General features: G+C 44.2%; 1 protein-coding gene across 1 annotated transcript in view; it reads right to left on the bottom strand.

Annotated features, from left to right (window-relative positions):
* Positions 1 to 20,310, bottom strand: part of LOC142596486 (protein Hook homolog 3-like) — a 133,831-nt gene that overhangs the window by 29,292 nt on the left and 84,229 nt on the right. Inside the window, exons 10-12 of the mRNA XM_075725608.1 lie at positions 15,920 to 16,060; positions 14,724 to 14,925; positions 12,356 to 12,466 (exon numbers count right to left, since the gene is read on the bottom strand). Of these exons, the coding sequence (XP_075581723.1) occupies positions 12,356 to 12,466; positions 14,724 to 14,925; positions 15,920 to 16,060 (454 nt within the window). The remainder of the gene's footprint in view (positions 1 to 12,355; positions 12,467 to 14,723; positions 14,926 to 15,919; positions 16,061 to 20,310) is intronic.

Here is a 20,310-nt window from a genome sequence, read left to right on the forward strand (position 1 = left end):
CCAGGTATGGAGATTATACAACCTCTCTGGGCAACCTGTTCCAGAGCTCAGTCACTCTCACAGTAAAGAAGTGTTTCCTGATGTTCAAACGGAACCTCCTGTGTTTCCATTTGTGCCCATTGCCTCTTGTCTTGTCACTGGGCACCACTGAAAAGAGCCTGGCTCCATCTGCTTTGCATGCTCCAAGTAGCTCCATATCGTTCTTGTACTGAGGAGCTCAGAACTGGACACAGGACTCCAGGCATGGCCTCACCAGTGCTGAATAAAGAGGAAGGATCATAGAATAGAATCATATAATCATAGAATTGTTTAGGTAGGAAGAGACCTTTAAGATCATCCAGTCCAAACATTAGCCTAACATTACCAAGTCCACCACTAAACCAATTAAGGGTAGAGTAATAATTAATTTCATGTTTCCTGGCTTGGTGGCTGGATTATTTTTTAATGAAAGTAAAACTAGAATAGAAGCATTAAGGTTGGAAAGGACCTCTAAGATCATCAGTCCAACCGTCAACCCAACACCACCGTGCCTACTAAACCATGTCCCAGAGTGCCATGTCTACCCATTTTTTGAACACTTCCAGGGATGGTGACTCCACCACCTCTCCGGGCAGCCCCTTCCAATGCTTGACTACCCTTTCCGTGAAGAAATTTTTCCTAATATCCAATCTAAACCTTCTTAAGGTGTTCCAGGGCCCTTGTTGCATCCTTGGGAATGTAATGTCTTATTGTTATCTAGTTCCCTTAAATTATGTTTAACTCAAGTCAGATTAAGGTAAAAATGCAAGCAGTTATTCATAACACTTAAAATCACAGTATCACATAATGGTTGAGGTTGGAAGGGACCTCTGGAGGTCATCTGGTCCAACCCCCCCTGCTCAAGCAGGGCCACCTAGAGCTGATTGCCCAGGACCATGTCCAGATGGCTTTTGAATATTTCCAAGGATGAAGACTCCACAATTTCTCTGGGCCACCTGTTCCAGTGCACAGTAAAAAAAGTGTTTCCTGATTCTCAGATGGAACTTCCTGTGTTTCAGCTTGTGCCCATCACCTTTTGTCCTGTCACTGGGCACCACTGAAAAGAGCCTGGCTCCCTCTTCTATGGACCCTCCCTTCAGGTGTTTACACACATTGATGAGATCCCTCCCAAGCCTTCTCTTCTCTAGAATAAAGAGTCCCAGCTCTCTCAGCCTTTCCTCATAGGAGAGATGCTCCAGTCCTTTCATCATCTTTGTGGCCCTTCGTTGGACTCTCCAATAGCTCCATATCTCTCTTGTACTGAGGAGCCCGGAACTGAACACAGGACTCCAGGCGTGGCCTCACCAGTGCTGAATAAAGAGGAAGGATCACCTCCCTCGACCTGCTGGCAATACTTTGTCTAATGCAGCCCAGGATACCATTTACCCTTTTTGCTGCTGCCAGGTGCCCACCAAGCCACTCTATCACTCCCCTCCTCAGCAAGACAGAGGGGAGAAAATAAGATTAAAAACTCGTGGGTTGAGATAAAGGCAGTTTAATAAGAAAAGCAAAGGCCGCGCATGGAAGCAAAGGAAACAAACAAACAAAAATTATTCTCTGCTTCCCATCGGCAGGCAATGTCCAGCCACTTCCTGGGAAGTAGGGCCTCAGTACACGTAGTGGTTGCTTCGGAAGACAAACGCCTTAATGATGAATTTCCCCTCCTCCTCCTTCTTTCCCTTAGCTTTTATTGCTGAACACCATGTCATATGGTATGGAATATCTCTTTGGTCAGTTTGGGTCAGCTGTCCCATCTATGTCCCCTCCCAACCTCTTGCCCACCCCCGGCCTACTGGCCTTTGTGGGGGGAGTTTGAAGAGACAGCCTCGATGCTGTGGGAACACTGCTCAGCAGGAGCCAAAACATTGGTGTGTTATCAACATTGTTCTAGCTACAAATACAAAGCACAGCACTATGAGGGCTGCTATGGGGAAAGTTAACTCCATCCCAGCCAGACCCAATACAGGCACATTGCTGGCTCATGTTCAACTTGGTGTCCACCAGGGCTCCCCAGGTCCCTTTCTGCCAAGCTGCTTTCCAGATGGGTGGCCCCCAGCATGTACTGGTGCCTGGGGTTGTTCCTCCCCAGGGGCAGGACTTTGCCCTTCCCCTTGTTGAACTGTCAGCCCATTTCTCCAAAGTCCCTCTGGATGACAGCACGACGTATCAGCCACTCCTCCCACTTTTGTGTCACCAGCAAACTTGCTGAGGGTACACTCTGCCCCATCATCCAGATCATTAATGAAGAGGTTAAACAGGACTGGACCCAGGATTGACCCCTGGGGTACACTGCTAGTCACTGGTGTCCAACTAGACTTTGTGCCACTGATCACCACCCTCTGGGCCCAGCCATTCAGCCAGTTTTCAATCCACCTCACTGTCTGCTCATCCAGCCCATACAGCTTCTCTAAGAGGATCTTATGGGAGACAGTGTCAAAGGCCTTCCTGAAGTCAAGCTAGTCAATATCCACTGCTCTGCCCTCATCCACCAGGCCAGTCATTGAATCACAGAAGTTTTTCAAGTTGGTCAAGCATGACTTCCCCTTGGTGAAGCCATGCTGACTAATCCTGATGATTTTTTTGTCCTTCATGTGCCTGGAAATGGTTTCCAGGATTAGCTGCTCCATCACCTTCAAAGGGATGGAGGTGAGGCTGACCAGCCTGTAGTTCCCAGGATCCTCCTTCTTGCCCTTCTTGAAGGTAGCAGTGTGTACTGGTTTTGGCTGGGATACAGTTACTTTTCTTCATAGTATGGGGCTATGTTTTGGGTTTATGACCAAAACAGTTTTGATAAATCCCCCATGTTTTATTTATTACTGAACAGTGCTTACACAGCGTCAAGAGCTTTTCCGTTTCTCACACTGCCCCGCCAGGGAGTAGGCTGAGGGTGCATGAGAAGTTGGGAGGCGACACAGCTAGGACAGCTGACCCCAACTGACCAAATGGCTATTCCCTACCATATGACATCATGCTCAGCAATAAAAACTGTGGGGAAGGAGGAGGAAGGGGAGATGTTTGAAGTTATGTTGTTTGTCTTCCCAAGTAATCGTTACGCGTGATGAAGCCCTGCTTTCCTGGAAACAGCTGAACATCTGCTTGCTGATGGGAAGGAGTGAATGAATTCCTTATTTTTCTTTGCTGGTGTGGGCAGCTTTTGCTTTCCCTATTTAACTGTCTTTATCTCAATGCACATGCTTTCTCACTTTTACCCTTCTAATTCTCTTCCCCATCCCACTGCAGGGGGATTGAGTGTCTGTGTGGGGCTTAGCCTACCAGGGTTAACTCACAACAGAGTGACATTTGTTTCCCTCTAGTCCTAAGGCACCTCTCCCAATCACCATGATCAAGCAAAGATTTTTGAGAGCATCCTCACAATGACATCTGCCAGCTCCCTCAGCACTCGTGGGTGCATCCCATCAGGGCCCATGGACTTACATATGTCCAGTTTGCTTAAGTATTCCCTAACCTGATCCTCTTCCACCAAGCATATGTCTTCCTTGCTCCAGATTTTACCCTGGTCTCTGGGAAATGGGATTCCTGAAGTCCAAACTTGCTGTTAAAGACTGAGGGAAAGAAGGCATTCAGTACCTCAGCCTTTTTCCATGTCCTGTGTCACCAGGTCCCCCATCTCATTCAGCAGTGGGCCCACATTTTCCCTAGTCTCTTTTTTCACCTATGTACTTAGTGAAGCCCTTCTTGTTGCCTTTGACATCCCTGGCCAAATTCAATTCCATTTGGGCTTTGGCTTTCCTAATCTCATCCCAGAACGCTCAGACAATGTCTCTGTGCTCCTCCCAGGTTACCTGTCCTTGCTTCCACCCTCTGTATGCTTCCTTTTTCTGTTTGCAGTTGGCTAGGAGCTCCTTATTCATCCATGCAGGCCTCCTGGCATTTTTGCCTGACTTCCTAGTCTTTGGGATGGAGCTCTCCGGAGCTTGGAGGAGGTGGTCCTTTAATATTAACCAGCTTTCTTGGGCCCCCGCTTCCCTCCAGGGCCTTATCCCATGGGACTCTTCCAAGCAGATCTTTGAAGATGCCAAAACCTGCTCTCCTGAAGTCCAGGGTTATGAGCTTGGTTTTTGCCCTGCTGCCTCCCGTCAGGACCCTGAACTCCACCATCTCATGGTCACTGCAGCCAAGGCTGCCTTTGACCTTCACAACCCCAATGAGCCCCTCCTTGTTGGTAAGTATGAGGTCCAGCAGAGCATCTCTCTTCCTTGGCTCCTCTACCACTTGGATGAGGAAGTTGATGCTGCCTGGATTGCTTATGCCCTGCTGTGTTGTCCCTCCAGCAGATATCAGGGTGGTTGAAGTTCCCCATGAGGACCAGGGCCTGCGAACGTGGGGCTACTTCAAGTAGAAGGCCTCATCCACTTGTTCTTCCTGGTCAGGTGGCCTATAGCAGACACCCACTACAGTGTCACCCTTACCCACCCTGTCTATAATCCTTGCCCAGAAGCTCTCGGGTGGCTCGTCATCCACCCCAGACAGAGCTCCAAGCACTCCAGCTGCTCTCTCTTCCCAGCCTGTCCTTTCTGAAGAGCCTGTATCCCTCCATTGCAACAATCCAGTCATGGAAGCCATCCCACCATGTCTCCGTGATCCCAACAAGTCTGTAGCCCTGCAACTACACACAGATCTCTAACTCCTCATGTTTATTCCCCATGCTGCACGCATTAGTGTACAGGCACTTCAGAGAGGCATCCCAACATGTTCACGTCCTAGAAAGTCTTTGAGGGATTTAGCCATAATGGTGCCTTGTAAGCACTTCCTTGCTGTCCTGGTTTTGGCTGGGATAGAGTTAATTTTCTTCCTAGTAGCTGGCATAGTGCTGTGTTTTGGATTTAGGATGAGAAGAATGTTGATAACACACTGATGTTTTAGTTGTTGCTAAGTACTGCTTATGCTAGTCAAGGACTTCTCAGCTTCCCATGCTCTGCCAGGTGCACAAGAAACTGGGAGGGGGCACAGCCAGAATAGTTGATCCAAACTGACCAAAGGGCTATTCCATACCATATGACGTCATGCTCAGTATATAAATTGGGGGGAGGTTGTCCGGGGGGGGGGAGCAATCGCTGCTCGGGGACTGTCTGGGTATCGGTCGGCGGGTGTTGAGCAATTGCATTGTGCATCACTTGCTTTGTATATTGTTATTACTGTTATTATTATATTGTTATTATTACTACTACTATTTTACTTTACTTTCTTTCAATTATTAAACTGTTCTTATCTCAACCCAGGAGTTTTTCTCACTCTTACTCCTCCAATTCTCTCCCCCATTCCATCGGGGCAGGGGGACTGAGCGAGCGGCTGCCTGGTGCTTAGTTGCTGGCTGGGGCTAAACCACGACAGGCAGAGATACTGAATGCCTTCTTTCCCTCAGCCATTGGGAGTCAATGTCCTTATGCTCAAGAGGGAGGATATAGAGGATACACGCCACGGGTCACCCTGTGGTCTTACCTGCATAACCATGGAGAGGATATGAGGAAGTGGGATGGAAACTCTACCTTGACCGTAGAGGCACAGGTGCGTGAGTTGCAAGGAAAAAACAATCACAAATGGGGGTTCTTCCAGGAAAAGCGCTGCTCTGGTCTCCAGTGGGAAGTTTCCCAGACAGGGGAGAAGGGCTGATCTTACTCCTGATTTTAATAAAGGAACTCCTGACTCGTATTTACAGGAAGTGAACAAAGAATACTATGACCAGGATTAGAGGGGCCTTGCCTCCAGCCAGGTGGAGGAAAGGGACAACAGGGTTTCCTGGACTGTGAGGATTCAATGGCATGGCACATCAGACCCACAGGAGTAGAAGGTCCGAGTGGACACTGGTGCACAGTGTACCCTAATGCCATCAAGCTGTACAGGGGCAGAACCCATCTGTATTTCTGGAGTGACAGGGGGATCCCAACAGCTAACCGTACTGGAGGCCGAGGTGAGCCTAACTGGGCTGGAGTGGCAGAAGCACCCCATTGTGACTGGCCCAGAGGCTCCGTGCATCCTTGGCATAGACTACCTCAGGAGAGGGTATTTCAAGGACCCAAAAGGGTACTGGTGGGCTTTTGGGATAGCTGACTTGGAGACGGAGGAAATGAAACAGCTGTCCACCTTGCCCGGTCTCTCGGAGGACCCTTCCGTTGTGGGGTTGCTGAGGGTCGAAGAACAACAGGTGCCGATCACTACCACAACAGTGCACCGGGCGGCAATATTGCACCAACCGAGACTCCCCGAATCCCATCCATAAGCTGATTCGTCAACTGGAGAGCCAAGGAGTGATCAGCAAGACTCACTCACCCTTTCACAGTCCCATATGGCCAGTGCGAAAGTCTAATGGGGAGTGGAGACTAACATAGAATCATAGAATCATAGAATGCTTTGGGTTGGAAGGGACCTTTAGAGGTCATCTAGTCCAACCCCCCTGCAGTGAGCAGGGACAGCTTTAACTAGATCAGGTTGCTCAGAGCCCCATCCAACCTGACCTTGAATGTTGCCAGAGATGGGGCCTCTACCACCTCTCCGGGCAACCTGTTCCACAGCTTCACCACCCTCATTGTAAAAAATTTCTTTCTAATGTCTAGTCTAAATCTATTCTTCTTTAGTTTAAATCCGTTATTCCTTGTCCTGTCACAACAGGCCTTGTTAAAAAGATTCCCCCCATCCTTCCTGTAGGCCCCCTTTAAGTACTGGAAGGTCGCAATAAGGTCTCCTCGCAGCCTTCTCTTCTCTAGGCTGAACAATCCCAACTCTCTCAGCCTGTTCTCATAGGAGAGGTGTTCCAGCCCTCAGATCATTTTTGTGGCCCTCTTCTGGACCCGCTCTAGCAGGTCCATGTCCTTCTTGTGCTGAGGGCCCCAGAGCTGGATGCAGTACTCCAGATGAGGTCTTACCAGAGCAGAGTAGAGGGGCAGAATCACCTCCCTCGACCTGCTGGCCACGCTTCTTTTGATGCAGCCCAGGATACGGTTGGCTTTCTGGGCTGCAAGCGCACATTGCCGGCTCATGTCCAGCTTTTCATCCACCAGTACCCCCAAGTCCTTCTCCGCAGGGCTGCTCTCAATCTCTTCATCCCCCAGCCTGTACTGATACCGGGGGTTGCCCCGTCCCAGGTGCAGGACCTTGCACTTGGCCTTGTTGAACCTCATGAGGTTCATCATGGTCTAAATTAAGTCACACCACCACTGAGTGCTGCTGTGCCAGAGATGCTAGAGTTTCAACACGAACCGGAGTTGATATTGCTAATACATTTTTCTCAACCCCTTTGGCGGCAGAGTTCAGGCCCCAGTTTGCTTTCACCTGGAGGGGTGTTCAGTACACCTGGATTCGACTGCACCAGGGGTGGAAGCACAGCCCCACCATTTGCCATGGACTGATCCAGACGGCACGGGAACAGGGTGAACCTCCAGAACACCTGCAATACATTGATGACATCATTGTGTGGGGCAATACAGCAGAAGATATTTCTGGGAAAGGGGAGAAAATAGTCCAAATCCTTCTGAAAGCCGGTTTTGCCATAAAACAAAGTAAGGTCAAGGGACCTGCACAGGAGATCCAGTTCTTAGGAATAAAATGGCAAGATGGACGTCGTCATATCCCAATGGATGTGATCAACAAAATAACAGCCATGTCCCCACCAACTAGCAAAAAGGAAACAAGATTCTTAGGCATTGTGGGGTTTTGGAGAATGCATATTCCAAATTACAGTCAGATCGTAAGCCCTCTCTATCAAGTGGCCCGGAAGAAGAACAATTTCAAATGGGGCCCTGAGCCTTTGAAAAACTGCATGGGAGATAGTTCATGCAGTAGCCCTTGGGCCAATCCAGGCAGGGCAGGCTATAAAAAATGTGCTCTACACCGCAGCTGGGGAGAATGGCCCTACCTGGAGCCTCTGGCAGGAAGCACCAGGGGAGACTCGAGGTCGACCCCTAGGGTTTTGGAGTCGGGGATACAGAGGATCTGAGGCCCGCTATACTCCAACTGGGAAAGAGATATTGGCAGCATATGAAGGGGTTCGAGCTGCTTCGGAAGTGGTTGGTACTGAAGCACATCTCCTGCTGGCACCCCGACTGCCGGTGCTGGGCTGGATATTCAAAGGGAGGGTTCCCTCTACACATCATGCAACTGATGCTACGTGGAGTAAGTGGGTCGCACTAATCACACAGCGGGCTTGAATAGGAAACCCCAGTCGCCCAGGAATCTTGGAAGTGATCATGGACTGGCCAGAAAGCAAAGATTTTGGAATATTGCCAGAGAAGGATGTGACGTGTGCTGAAGAAGCCCCACTGTATAATAAACTGCCAGAAAATGAGAAGCAGTATGCCCTGTTCACTGATGGGTCCGGTGGTCTTTTGTGAAAATATCGGAGATGGAAAGCTGCTTTACGATGTCCTACACAACAAGTCGCAGAAACTACTGAAGGAGAAGGGGAGTCGATTCAATTTGCTGAACGAAAAAAGGGGCCGGTCCTTTATCTCTATACTGACTCATGGATGGTGGCAAATGCCCTGTGAGGGTGGTTGCAGCAATGGAAGCAGAGCAACTGGCAGCGCAGAAGCAAACCCATCTGGGCTGCTGCATCGTGGCAAGATATTGCTGCCTGGGTAGAGAACCTGGATGTAAAAGTTTGTCACGTAGATGCTCACGTACGCAAGAGTCGGGCCACTGAAGAACATCAAAACAACCATCAGGTGGATCAGGCCGCTAAGATTGAATTGGCTCAGGTGGATCTGGACTGGCAACATAAGGGTGAATTATTTATAGCTCAGTGGGCCCATGACACCTCAGGCCATCAAGGAAGAGATGCAACATATAGATGGGCTCGTGATCGAGGGGTGGACTTGCCCATGGACACTATTGCACAGGTTATCCATGAATGTGAAACATGCGTTGCGATCAAACAAGCCAAGTGGTTCAAGCCTCTCTGGTATGGAGGACGATGGCTGAAATATAAATATGGGGAGGCCTGGCAGGTTGATTATATCACACTCCCACAAACCTGCCAAGGCAAGCGCCATGTGCTCACCATGGTGGAAGCAACCACCAGATTACTGGAAGCGTATTCCTTGCCCTATGCCACCGCCCGGAACACCATCCTGGGCCTTGAAAAACAAGTCTTATGGAGACATGGCACCCCAGAAAGAATCGACTCGGACAATGGGACTCATTTCCGAAACAACCTCATAGACACCTGGGCCAAAGAGCATGGCACTGAGTGGGTATATCACATCCCCTCTCGTGCACCAGCCTCTGGGAAAATTGAGTGACACAATGGACTGTTAAAGAATACCCTGAGAGCAATGGGACATTCAAACATTGGGATATGCATTTAGCAAAGGCCACCTGGTTAGTCAACACTAGGGGATCTGCCAATCGAGCTGGCCCTGCCCAATCAAAACATTTATGCACTGTAGAAGGGGATAAAGACCCTGTAGTGTACATGAAAAATATGCTGGGGAAGACAGTCTGGGTTACTCCTGCCTCTGGCAAAGGCAAACCCATTCGTGGGATTGCTTTTGCTCAAGGACCTGGGTGCACTTGGTGGGTGATGCGAAAGGGTGGGGAAGTCCAATGTGTACCTCAAGGGGATTTGATTTTGGGTGAAAATAGCCAATGAACTGAATGGTGTGATGTTAATTGCTCTATAATACTGTATGTCATCTCTTTTATGGTAGCTATATGCCATATCAGTGGTATTACAGTAAGAACCACCCAGATTAATGAAGAACAAACTTTAATAAAACTGAGCAATGTGTAGCAGTGATGGAACCAGAACTCGCTTCAGCATGCAACAGTCCAACATCGCACACCACCTCTCCTGCTCTGAAAGACTGTGATGACAGATGGAACCCAAAGTCATGGACTAAATGAACTCAATGGACATTTTAGAGGGATGGCCCATAGACTAAGGGAATGATATCTGTGTGTATATATCAAAAGACGGGGAAAGTGGTGGTGACTAATTGGAATGTATTGGAAAGGGTAAGACCTGGGCATGACGTAGATGGTATAGAATAAGGGGTGAATACTGTCCTGGTTTCGGCTGGGATAGAGTTAATTTTCTTCCTAGTAGCAGGCATAGTGCTGTGTTTTGGATTTAGTATGAGAATAATGTTGATAACATGCTGATGTTTTAGTTTTTGCTAAGTAGCCCTTACGCTAGTCAGGGACTTTTCAGCTTCCCATGCTCTGCCAGGTGCACAAAAAGCTGGGAGGGGGCACAGCCAAGATAGTTGATCCAAACTGACCAAAGGGGTATTCCATACCATATGACGTCATGCTCAGTATATAAACTGAGGGGGGGTTGGCCGGGGGCAGCGATCACTGCTCGGGGATGGGCTAGGTGTTCGTTGGTGGGTGATGAGTGGTTGCATCACTTTTTTTTTTTCCCCTGTGGGTTTTGTTCCTCTTCTTGTTGTTTTCCTTTTCACCATATTATTTTTATTTATTTTTTATTATTATTATATTTCAATTATTAACCTGTTCGTATCTCAACCCACGCGTTTTCTTACTTTTGTTCTTCTGATTCTCTCCCCATCCCACCAGTGGGGGGAGGTTGAGCGAGCGGCTGCGTGGTTCTTAGTTGCCGGCTGGGGTTAAACCACAACAGCATTTCAGACATGGAAGGAAACTAGTTGTTTCAGACTCAGTCCAAAGACAAGTGAAGAACAGTACTGGACCATCCTCAGGTGTAAATACGTTGACTCTTATGTAGTATCAGGCCTGTATGCTCCCATTTGCCAGTAAGGCAAAGGAAAAGAAGCTACAGGTAGCACCAGGTTAGTAGCCCAAAAGGATCCCAAGACTCCAACATAAGAGGGTGACAATTTATGTAAAAATCAAAGCAGTAATCTGCTCTAGAACTAGGATGTGTCCCATGTCACTAAGTTGTCGGACAGCCCTTAGCTCTGTGTAGGTACAGTTATGTTGGCTGGTAGCTACTCACACCACATACAAGTCAACCCAAATGGATTCAGGACTTGTGATCCCTTTGGCAAACAGCACTTTGGTGAGGTGCATCAGGGGCTTGTGTTGTCTGAACCTTGCATGGTTAATTCTTGTTTAACTGTTGGTTCAACCTGAATATAGTGAGCATGTATGAACAGCCATTTTACAAAACCCTTAGATTATAAAGCTTGGACTGTTTTTACCATTGCAGTAAAAAGAGCTACTCAGCAGGGAACATTGCGGAGTTTGATACTGGTAGACAGGAAATACCTTGAGGTTGATTACTGGAAAACAAGAATATTTTAAACCTGAAAGATCACAAGAGAAACAGGCTGCTGAGAACTTCAAATGTCAGGTAGCAGTTACAGGTACTTAAGTAGTACTTTGAGGAACAAAAAAAGCACTAGGGCTGCAATCAGTGCTAGAAGTGCTTGTGGCAGATACTGAAGAAAAAGTTAATTCACTAAATTGCATGGGTATCTATCAGCCAACACAGCGTATATAGAAAATTCAAAGACAGATTATATTATTAAAGATGTCAATCACATACTATCATACTCTGACAGAACAGACACAAGGGCAAAAATGAGTTCAACAGCTAACTCTAAAGTATAATTGACAAGATATCACAACGTAACTTGTTATCTGTGATGGGCAATTTTAGTCATAGAAGCATAGAATGGTTTGGGTTTGAAGGGACCTTTAAAGATCATCTAGTCCAACCTCCCTGCCACGGGCAGGGACATCTTTCACTAGATCAGGTTGCTCAAAGCCCCCTCCGTCCTGACCTTGAACACCTCCAATCATGGGACAGCCACAACTTCTCTGGGCAACCTGTTCCAGTGTCTCACCACCCTCACTGTAAAAAAATTTCTTCCTTATATCCGTTCTAAATCTACCCTCTTTCAGTTTAAAACCCTTGCCCCTTGCCCTGTCACTATAGGCCCTGGTAAAAAGTCTCTCTCTGTCTTTCTTATAAGCCCCTTCAATATTGAAAGGCCACAAAAAAAAAAACCCAAACCCTGAGTTTAGTTCTAGGGAGATACCGCAAAAAACCTACTTTTAAATAGTTTTTTCAGAATACATTACAGTTATCTTTGGCATTTGTTATCCTTTTCATGGTGAATGGTCAAGAAACAACTTCAGAAACTATATGTGAGGGCTTTTCCTCTTGAAAAATCTGTTGCATGTATTTTAATACAGTCACTTTATCCCATGCAATATAAACATTAAGTTTAAAATTGTATTTGTATACAAACATTAGAAAATTTTAAGTGGAAAATAAAACTTATGAATTCAAAAAGCTCAGTGTAAAAGCTTTTTTTGATAACCATAGCTCTGTGTAATAAAGGAAAAATGGTTGTTTTCACTACTACTACAAAAATAATACAATGAAACTTACATCTTTTTCTTTTTGGAGGCTGTCTACTTTTTCTTTCAACTGTTTGCATTCATAATCTAGTTTATCTGCTTTCTTGGATTCTTCAGATAATCTGTTTTGCAATTCCACTGCCTGTGAGAGCAAAAAGCAATAATTTGTCTGCAATTATTAACATTAAAAGAAAACATATGAAAGAAAGTAGTTAATGACCATGCGCCAGCAGTCAAGTAAGTGAAATATTTACCTACAGGACAGTCTAAAATTCTTTTTCATTAATTGTTATATGTTTCAATATAGAAAATAATTTAAAAAAAAAGAATTCAAATACTAGGCCTTAGTGCAAATAAAAGAAACAACAAAAAGAAGTATCTTTAAAAATTTACATACAAGTGAGATTTACAGGAAAAGCTGTATAATCCTATGAACCAAAGAGTTTAGGACTAGCAGAATAATCCTCCTACTTTCAGAGAAGCCAAGGAAAAGAAAAACTTCTCAAGAAACCTTTTGTCATCTCTTTTTCTACAAACCTCACTCAGAAGTCAGGCTCCAGTTCATGCAATTAGGTAAATTTTCTTGTACTTAGACATTTGTTATTGTTTATTATACACAAACATGAAAATTCAGCTGCAGGCTCATTATCAGTTTTCTTTATTTCAAGGGGCAATATGTTCCTAACAAAATCTTGTAGATATTTTTCAAGCTGTAAGTTAGCAAAGAGCTTTTAAAACTAAAAAAGAAGTTTAAAAGCTTAGCAGAAAAGATCAGTGAGCACAAGACAACTCAGCAAAGTTCTCAGCCTTTACTAGTGTAGACTCAATCTCAGAATGTTAACAACGTAACACAGAGTAAAGACTGACTGGCAAACACATAAACTGAATGAAGACTCAGCTGAAGATATATAATTAATTCTTATAGCAGGACACAGAGTTAGGACTTCTGGAAACTAATTTGTTTGCCACATTTCATATTTATACTTTCTTCATTCATGTTTTGGTCTCAAAGGTGTATTCAGGAGGAGCCCAACTTTATAGACATTGAGGGCAAACAGACTGTGTGTTTGTTCTGAGACAGTGTGGTTAAAATGAAAGAAACTCAAGTCTGCCAGATTAGAGGCCTGGGCTTTATTCCAGTCTCAGCCAGCAGTAAAGTTCCGTACAACACATCAGCTCCTCAGTTGTAAAATCTCATCCATAAAACATTGGGAATGAGGGAGAAGAGATATTATTTGCAGATGCACAGCTTAGACATAAAGAACAAAGTCTCACCTTTAAAAATCTGCATCATCATTGAAATAAGCATGATCAGATGCAAACATCAGGGATAACACAACTGTAATGGGTGCTCTTTGGAAGAATTATTCTTTTTATGAGCAAATGAGATATTAATGCTGTGTGAAAGAGTGTCTCCTATATTTCCTTTTCCCCTTGATTGCATGTTACTTCAGCCTTTTTCTTATCCAAGTTCTGTTTTTTTTCTGGTGGAATCAATTGGACTATAATAACAATCAGCCCAGGGAGGTGCAAGCTAATTGCCCTACTTATCAAGATGGCCAAATGCAGGGAAAGAGCTTTCAAGTTTGAGGGATGCACATCTCTCCAGGGCTTGCAATGCTCTTGGTGCCTGTTTTTTGTATCTTTTTAAATTCTGCTGTGGATTGACATGTAGGGACACCTGTAGTGTGACCATTCAAGGTTAAAGGAAGTCAGAATAAAGACAAGACACTGTTCACATAAATCGAGCTCAAGCTGGCCCTGCAAAAAGGATCTTAGAATGATGGCAGATCAATGTACTGTAGATGCAAAAAGGAGATATGCACACGTCTTCCACCTTTATAGAAATAGTCACATCCCTCTCAGTGAAACAGGAAAATAAACAGATGTTCTCCACTCCTGAGGGCTCTGGTGATACACAAGGTACTTTTCTTGATGCATATATGCAACAAGGATGATATAGAGGAAGGAGGATGTATACTTTCTAGCCACAGATGGACAAATTCAGGTTAGAAACTGAAAGAAAAAAAATCTTACTTAACCACTAGAATAAATTACTAAGGCTATGGTGGATTCCCCACTGCTGGAAATTTTCAAGTGAAAAGTGGATGCTTTTTCTGAGAAAGAAGCTCTAATTCTAGCCCCACTACTGAACTTGAATTAGGAATAATTTGATAAACCTGTTACTTTTTGAGAGGTAAGACTGTTCATTGACAAAAGTAACACAAACTTGACATAATGACCAACAAGCAATGTAGGGAGGGAGGAAGAAAAGTATTTACAAAAGAAGCAAACACAAGGAGTTTTTTTTGTTTGTTTTTTACTTTGAGGTATAAGCCATGTTTCAAAGAAGAAATGTTGAGAAATGCAGAGAATTACTGCACTGATGATGTTCTCACCTGTCTCTTGTATGTCTCCAGCTGGCTACGTGCTGCATTGGCTTTCCTTAGTTCTTCCTCCAGGCTCACAGTGTTTTTCATGTACACTGTATTCTTCTCTTCTAATAGTCTCACTTGCCGCCGCAAATCACCCAGGTCTTCCAGTTTCTTTTTGTATGACTCTACCTGACTTTCTAACTTGGCCACTTTATCAGAAGAATGCCTGGGAAGACAAGATATTGAACATTTGTATCAAATCTGTACTTGGAAGACTAAAAATCAATGTAGAAAACATTCCCAGACATCAAGGGAGCAGAAGAACACGCGCATCCTCACACACTACTAAATGTCTTGGTTTTCAAGCTGTCTGCTCCCCCCCCCATTAGTTGACACAAAGTGCTGTTATCAGAAGTGCTTCTGAATGGCATAATTCTTCCTATAATTTCCTTATCTGCTTCCAATATTAATTAAAAAATAAATTAACACTCCTACAATTGCAACCTATTTCCTTCCAATTCTAAATTCATCCTCAGAAGCCACTGCTTTGCCAGAGTAAAAATAATATTTTCTGCCCTTCACTTTTTTTTTTTAAAGATAACCAGGGATAAACGTGTTCTGAAAAAGGAAATGGCAAATTTATGCTAACAGCTATTATATCCATTTCCCAAGCAGTCATACAGGATTACCATGATAGTTTTGGAGTCTGAATCCTTTTTAACAAAAATGCAAGACAGAGCTCAGTTTATAATACATTCAAACAGAGTTTTCTCAATATTGGATCATTACTTTAAATTGTAACAAACTCCTAAGTAATTCACAGCTTGATTGAAAACAAACTACATTAGGAAAATATCCTCTAATTTGAAAGTTTTCACAAAAATTTCAAACACCCAAAACCTGTAAGCTAACAATAGCAAATGAATCCCCATAGCCATACTCAGCAGTGTGAAACTAGAATGAATTCATCTGAACTGAACTTTTTGGTAATCTGATATCAGACTGCTTGACACACAAGTTAGAACCATCATTTTGATGGCCACAGAGTGGCTTTTACTTACTTGCTTAAGAAGTGTTTTAATACATATCCATCCTTAAAACTATTACACCAAAAGCTAATGAAGACTAAATTTAATTATATGAATTTTACTGTGGATTAAAACCATTTATATATTCTAAAAAAGAAAAAAACAACCCAAAGCTAATGGAACATAGTTTACCTGAGTACATCTATTTCATCCTTCAAAGACTGAGCCTCTTCTGCTAATGTACTAAGCTCTTCAGTCTGTTGTCTCAGTTCTGCAATTTCCTTTTCTAGTTCTTCACAACGTATGCGATAGTCATCTTTGGCAGCTTCTAACCTGTACAATTGAAGTAAAACAGGATGACATGGTTGAGAGCCTCTAAGTAAGGATGAAGGAGAAAGTAAATAAAGCAGATGATGTTGTGGGAGTCTACTATCGACCACCCAGCCAAGACAATGACATCAGTGTATTATTCTATAAGGAATTAAGGGAAATCTCTAGATCAGAAGCCCTTGTTCTTATGGGTGACTTCAACTTCCCAGATGTTAACTGGGACTATCACACAGCAGAAATGAACAAGTCCAGGAAATTCCTGAAGCACATTGAAGATAACTTTTTGATACAGGAACTAAGAGAGTCAACTAGAAAAGGTGCCCTCCTAGATCTGTTGTTTGTAAATAGAGATGGTCTCGTGGTTGATATGATGATTGGTGGCTGTCTTGGCCACAGTGGTCATGAAATGTTTGAGTTTAAAATCTTTGGTGATATGAGAAAAACTGTTAGCAGAGCTATTACCCTGGATTTTGGGAGAGCAGACTTTAGGCTGCTCAAGGAACTAGTTAGTAAAGTCCCCTGGGAGTCTGCTTTCGAGGGTATTGGGGTCCATAAATGCTGGCCACTTTTTAAGAGCCATCTTTTAAAAGTGCAGGAGCAGGCAATTCCAATGTGCTGGAAGTCAAGCAAGCGGGGCAGAAGGCCAGCTTGGATGAGCAGGGATCTCCTGGAACTTAGGAGAAAAAAGAAAGTGTATGGACTTTGGAAGCAAGGTCAGGCTACACAGGAGGACTACAGAGATGCTGTTCACCACTGTGGGGAGAAAATTCATACAGCCAAAGCTCAATTAGAGTTGAAGCCAGCCAGTACTGTGGTGGATAACAAAAAAAGGCTTTTTTAAGTATGCTAACAGCAAAAGGAGGACTGAAGAAAACATTGGTCGGTTACTTGATGAGGTTGGTCACCTCACAAATAGGGACATAGACAAAGCAGAGATGTTTAATGCCTTGTTCGCCTCTGTCTTTAACACTGATGATGGGCCCTGGGACCCCTGGAGCCCTGGGTTGGAGGACTGTGACTCGGGGAGTGAAGCTCCAAGTTGACTTTGAACTTGTACAGGATTTGCTGCTGCAACTGAATGCACATAAGTCTATGGGGCCTGATGGGATTCATCCCAGGATACTGAAAGAGTTGGACAATGTTATTGCGAGATATCTCTCAGTTAGTTATCAACGGTCCTGGGAATCTGGAGAGGTCCCAGAGTCGACTGGAAGCTAACAAATGCTATTCCAATTTTCAAGAAGGGCAAGAAAGAAGACCCTGGTAATTATAAGCCTGTCAGTTTCACTTCAGTGCCTTGTAAAATTATGGAGAAGATTATTCTGGGAGTTACTGAAAAACACTTGAAAGACAATGCAGTCATTGGTCAGAGAAAACATGGGTTCATGAAGAGAAAGTCATGCCTTACTAACTTAATATCCTTTTATGACAAGGTTGCCTGCCTAGTGGATGAAGGGAAGGCAGTGAATGTGGGGTATTTTACTTATTTTAGCAAAGCTTTTGATACTGTCTTTCACAGTATCCTTCTGGACAAAATGTCCAGCATACAGCTAGATATGTATGCAATATGACGGGTGAACAATTGGCTGAAGGGTCAGGCTCAAAGAGTTGTAGTAAATGGGGTAACATCTGGCTGGCAGCCAGCCACTAGTGGTGTTCCCCAGGGCCCAATTTTAGGGGCAGTTCTCTTCAATGTTTTTATCAATGACCTGGACACAGGAGTTGAGCACAGACTAAGTAAGTTTGCCAATGATACTAAATTAGGAGGAGCTGTTGATTGCCTTGAGGATAGAGAGGCCTTACAGAGAGATCTTGATAGATTAGAGTGCTGGGCAATCACCAACCATATGAAATTTAACAAGGACAAACACCGAATTCTGCATCTGGGACAGTGTAATCCTGGACATATATATAGATTGGAGAACAAGAGGCTGGAGTGCAGCCCTGCAGAAAGGGATCTGGGGGTTTTGATTGATGGCAAGCTCAATATGAGTCAACAATGTGCCTTGGCGGCCAAAAGGGCCAACCATATCCTGGGGTATATTAAGCACAGTATAGCTAACCAGTTGAAAGAAGTGATTGTCCCACTATACTCAGCATTGGTGCGGCCTCACATTGAATACTGTGTGCAGTTTTGGGCTCCACAATATAAGAAGGATATAAAAATATTATAATGCATCCAAAGGAGGGCACCAAAGATGGTGAAAGGACTAGAGGGCATGACTTATGAGGAGCGGCTGAGGATACTAGGTTTGTTCAGCTTAGAGAGGAGGAGACTGAGGGGTGACCTCATTGCTGTCTACAACTTCCTTGTGAGGGGTAGCAGAGAGGGAGATGCTGATCTCTTCTCTCTGCTGTGCAGTGATAGGACATGAGGGAATGGCTTAAAGCTGCATAAGGGGAAGGTCAGATTGGATATTAGGAAAAAGTTCTTCACTGAGATGGCGGTCAAGCACTGGAACAAGCTCCCCAGGAAAGCTGTCATGGCCCCAAGCCTGTTGGTGTTCAAGAAGCATTTGGACATTGCTGTTAGATATATGTTTTAACTTTTATGTTGCCCTGTGTGGAGTCAGGAGTTGGACTCGATGATCCTTATGGGTCCCTTCTAACTCAGGATATTCTGATTCTCACCTTGAGCCATTATTACCTTTCTTCATTATCATCATCCTCTCTAGAAACACTAGAAACAAAGCCTTCTGATGTACAGTGAAAAGGAAACAACAGTCCAATGCACAACGCCACACAGAATGGAGTTTTTCTTTCAAATACCTCGCTTATTCAAAAAAATAGAAGCAAATCACTTTTCTGATGCTTCCAATTCAATTACAATGTTTCTACTTTGAAATATCACAAGGAAATGTGTGTCTCAGTTGTGCTGGAAAGAAAGAAATCTGAGATTTCTCTATGATAACACTGGAAGTTCTTGCAGAAGTTTTCACTCCCCCCGTCCCTTTTGGGGCACAGAAAGTTTGAACATGAAAACTTTATCCTAGGGTTTATCTCAGGGTTTTGTTCAGCTGTCCAACTCCCTTATACTGTCATCAATGTTGGCAGCCAGACCTGATCTTCAGATGTTCTGAATGCTGTAGCTCTAACTTAATTTTTATTTTTAGATGCTATGCCTGTTCGGTGCCTCTGAAGAACCAAGTATTTTGACTAGCATGTGAAGAGCACAGAACAAAGTCTCCAGTATGACACACTCTCATCAATATATGTAGGAAAAGTTGCATGAAGTTGGCAGTGAGTGAAGGGAATAATCAAGAGAAACTTTGACAAAACATGGTGAAGGAGTGGAGAAGACAACTTGGTAGCTGTCGTGGTTTAGCCCCAGCCAGCAACTAAGCACCACGCAGCCGCTTGCTCACTCCCCCTGCCCCGGTGGGATGGGGGAGAGAATCGGAGGAGTAAGAGTGAGAAACACTCCTGGGTTGAGATAAGAACAGTTTAATAATTGAAAGAAAGTAAAATAGTAATGATATTAGTAACAATATAATAATAATAATAATAATAATAATAATAGTAATAATAATAATAGTAATAATAATAATATACAAAGCAAGTGATGCACAATGCAATTGCTCACCACCCGCCGACCGATACCCAGACAGTTCCTGAGCAGCGATCGCTGCTCCCCGGCCAACCCCGCACAGTTTATATACTGAGCATGACGTCATATGGTATGGAATAGCCCTTTGGTCAGTTTGGATCAACTATTCTGGCTGTGCCCCCTCCCAGCTTCTTGTGCACCTGGCAGAGCCTGGGAAGCTGAAAAGTCCTTGACTAGCATAAGCAGTACTTAGCAACAACTAAAACATCAGTGTGTTATCAACATTCTTCTCATCCTAAATCCAAACCACAGCACTATGCCAGCTACTAGGAAGAAAATTAACTCTATCCCAGCCGAAACCAGGACAGTAGCACAGAGTGCAAAGTGCCATTGTGAATTTGATCTAAAATTAAAATAAAAAATTAATAAAGATACCCACAAAAGGGGATGCAGTCAAGAAAGAGGTATAGCAGCAGTTAATTCAAGGAGTCAAGTTAATTCAAGCAGTTAATTCAAGGAGAATGGAGACGAGATGGTCAATGGGAGCCTTAAGCCAAAAATTACAAAGGTTTCAATGATAGACTAGAACAGTCAAAAGACACAGAAGGTTGAGAAAACAGCTGCTGCACCACACTGCATATCAACAAAGCTGGACCTAGTAGACCTGTTTGGTTTACTAGAGCTGGAAGAATAAAAAGACAGTCAA

This window comes from Pelecanus crispus, chromosome W (genome assembly GCF_030463565.1).
Source record: "Pelecanus crispus isolate bPelCri1 chromosome W, bPelCri1.pri, whole genome shotgun sequence".
NCBI classification, from domain to species: domain Eukaryota; kingdom Metazoa; phylum Chordata; class Aves; order Pelecaniformes; family Pelecanidae; genus Pelecanus; species Pelecanus crispus.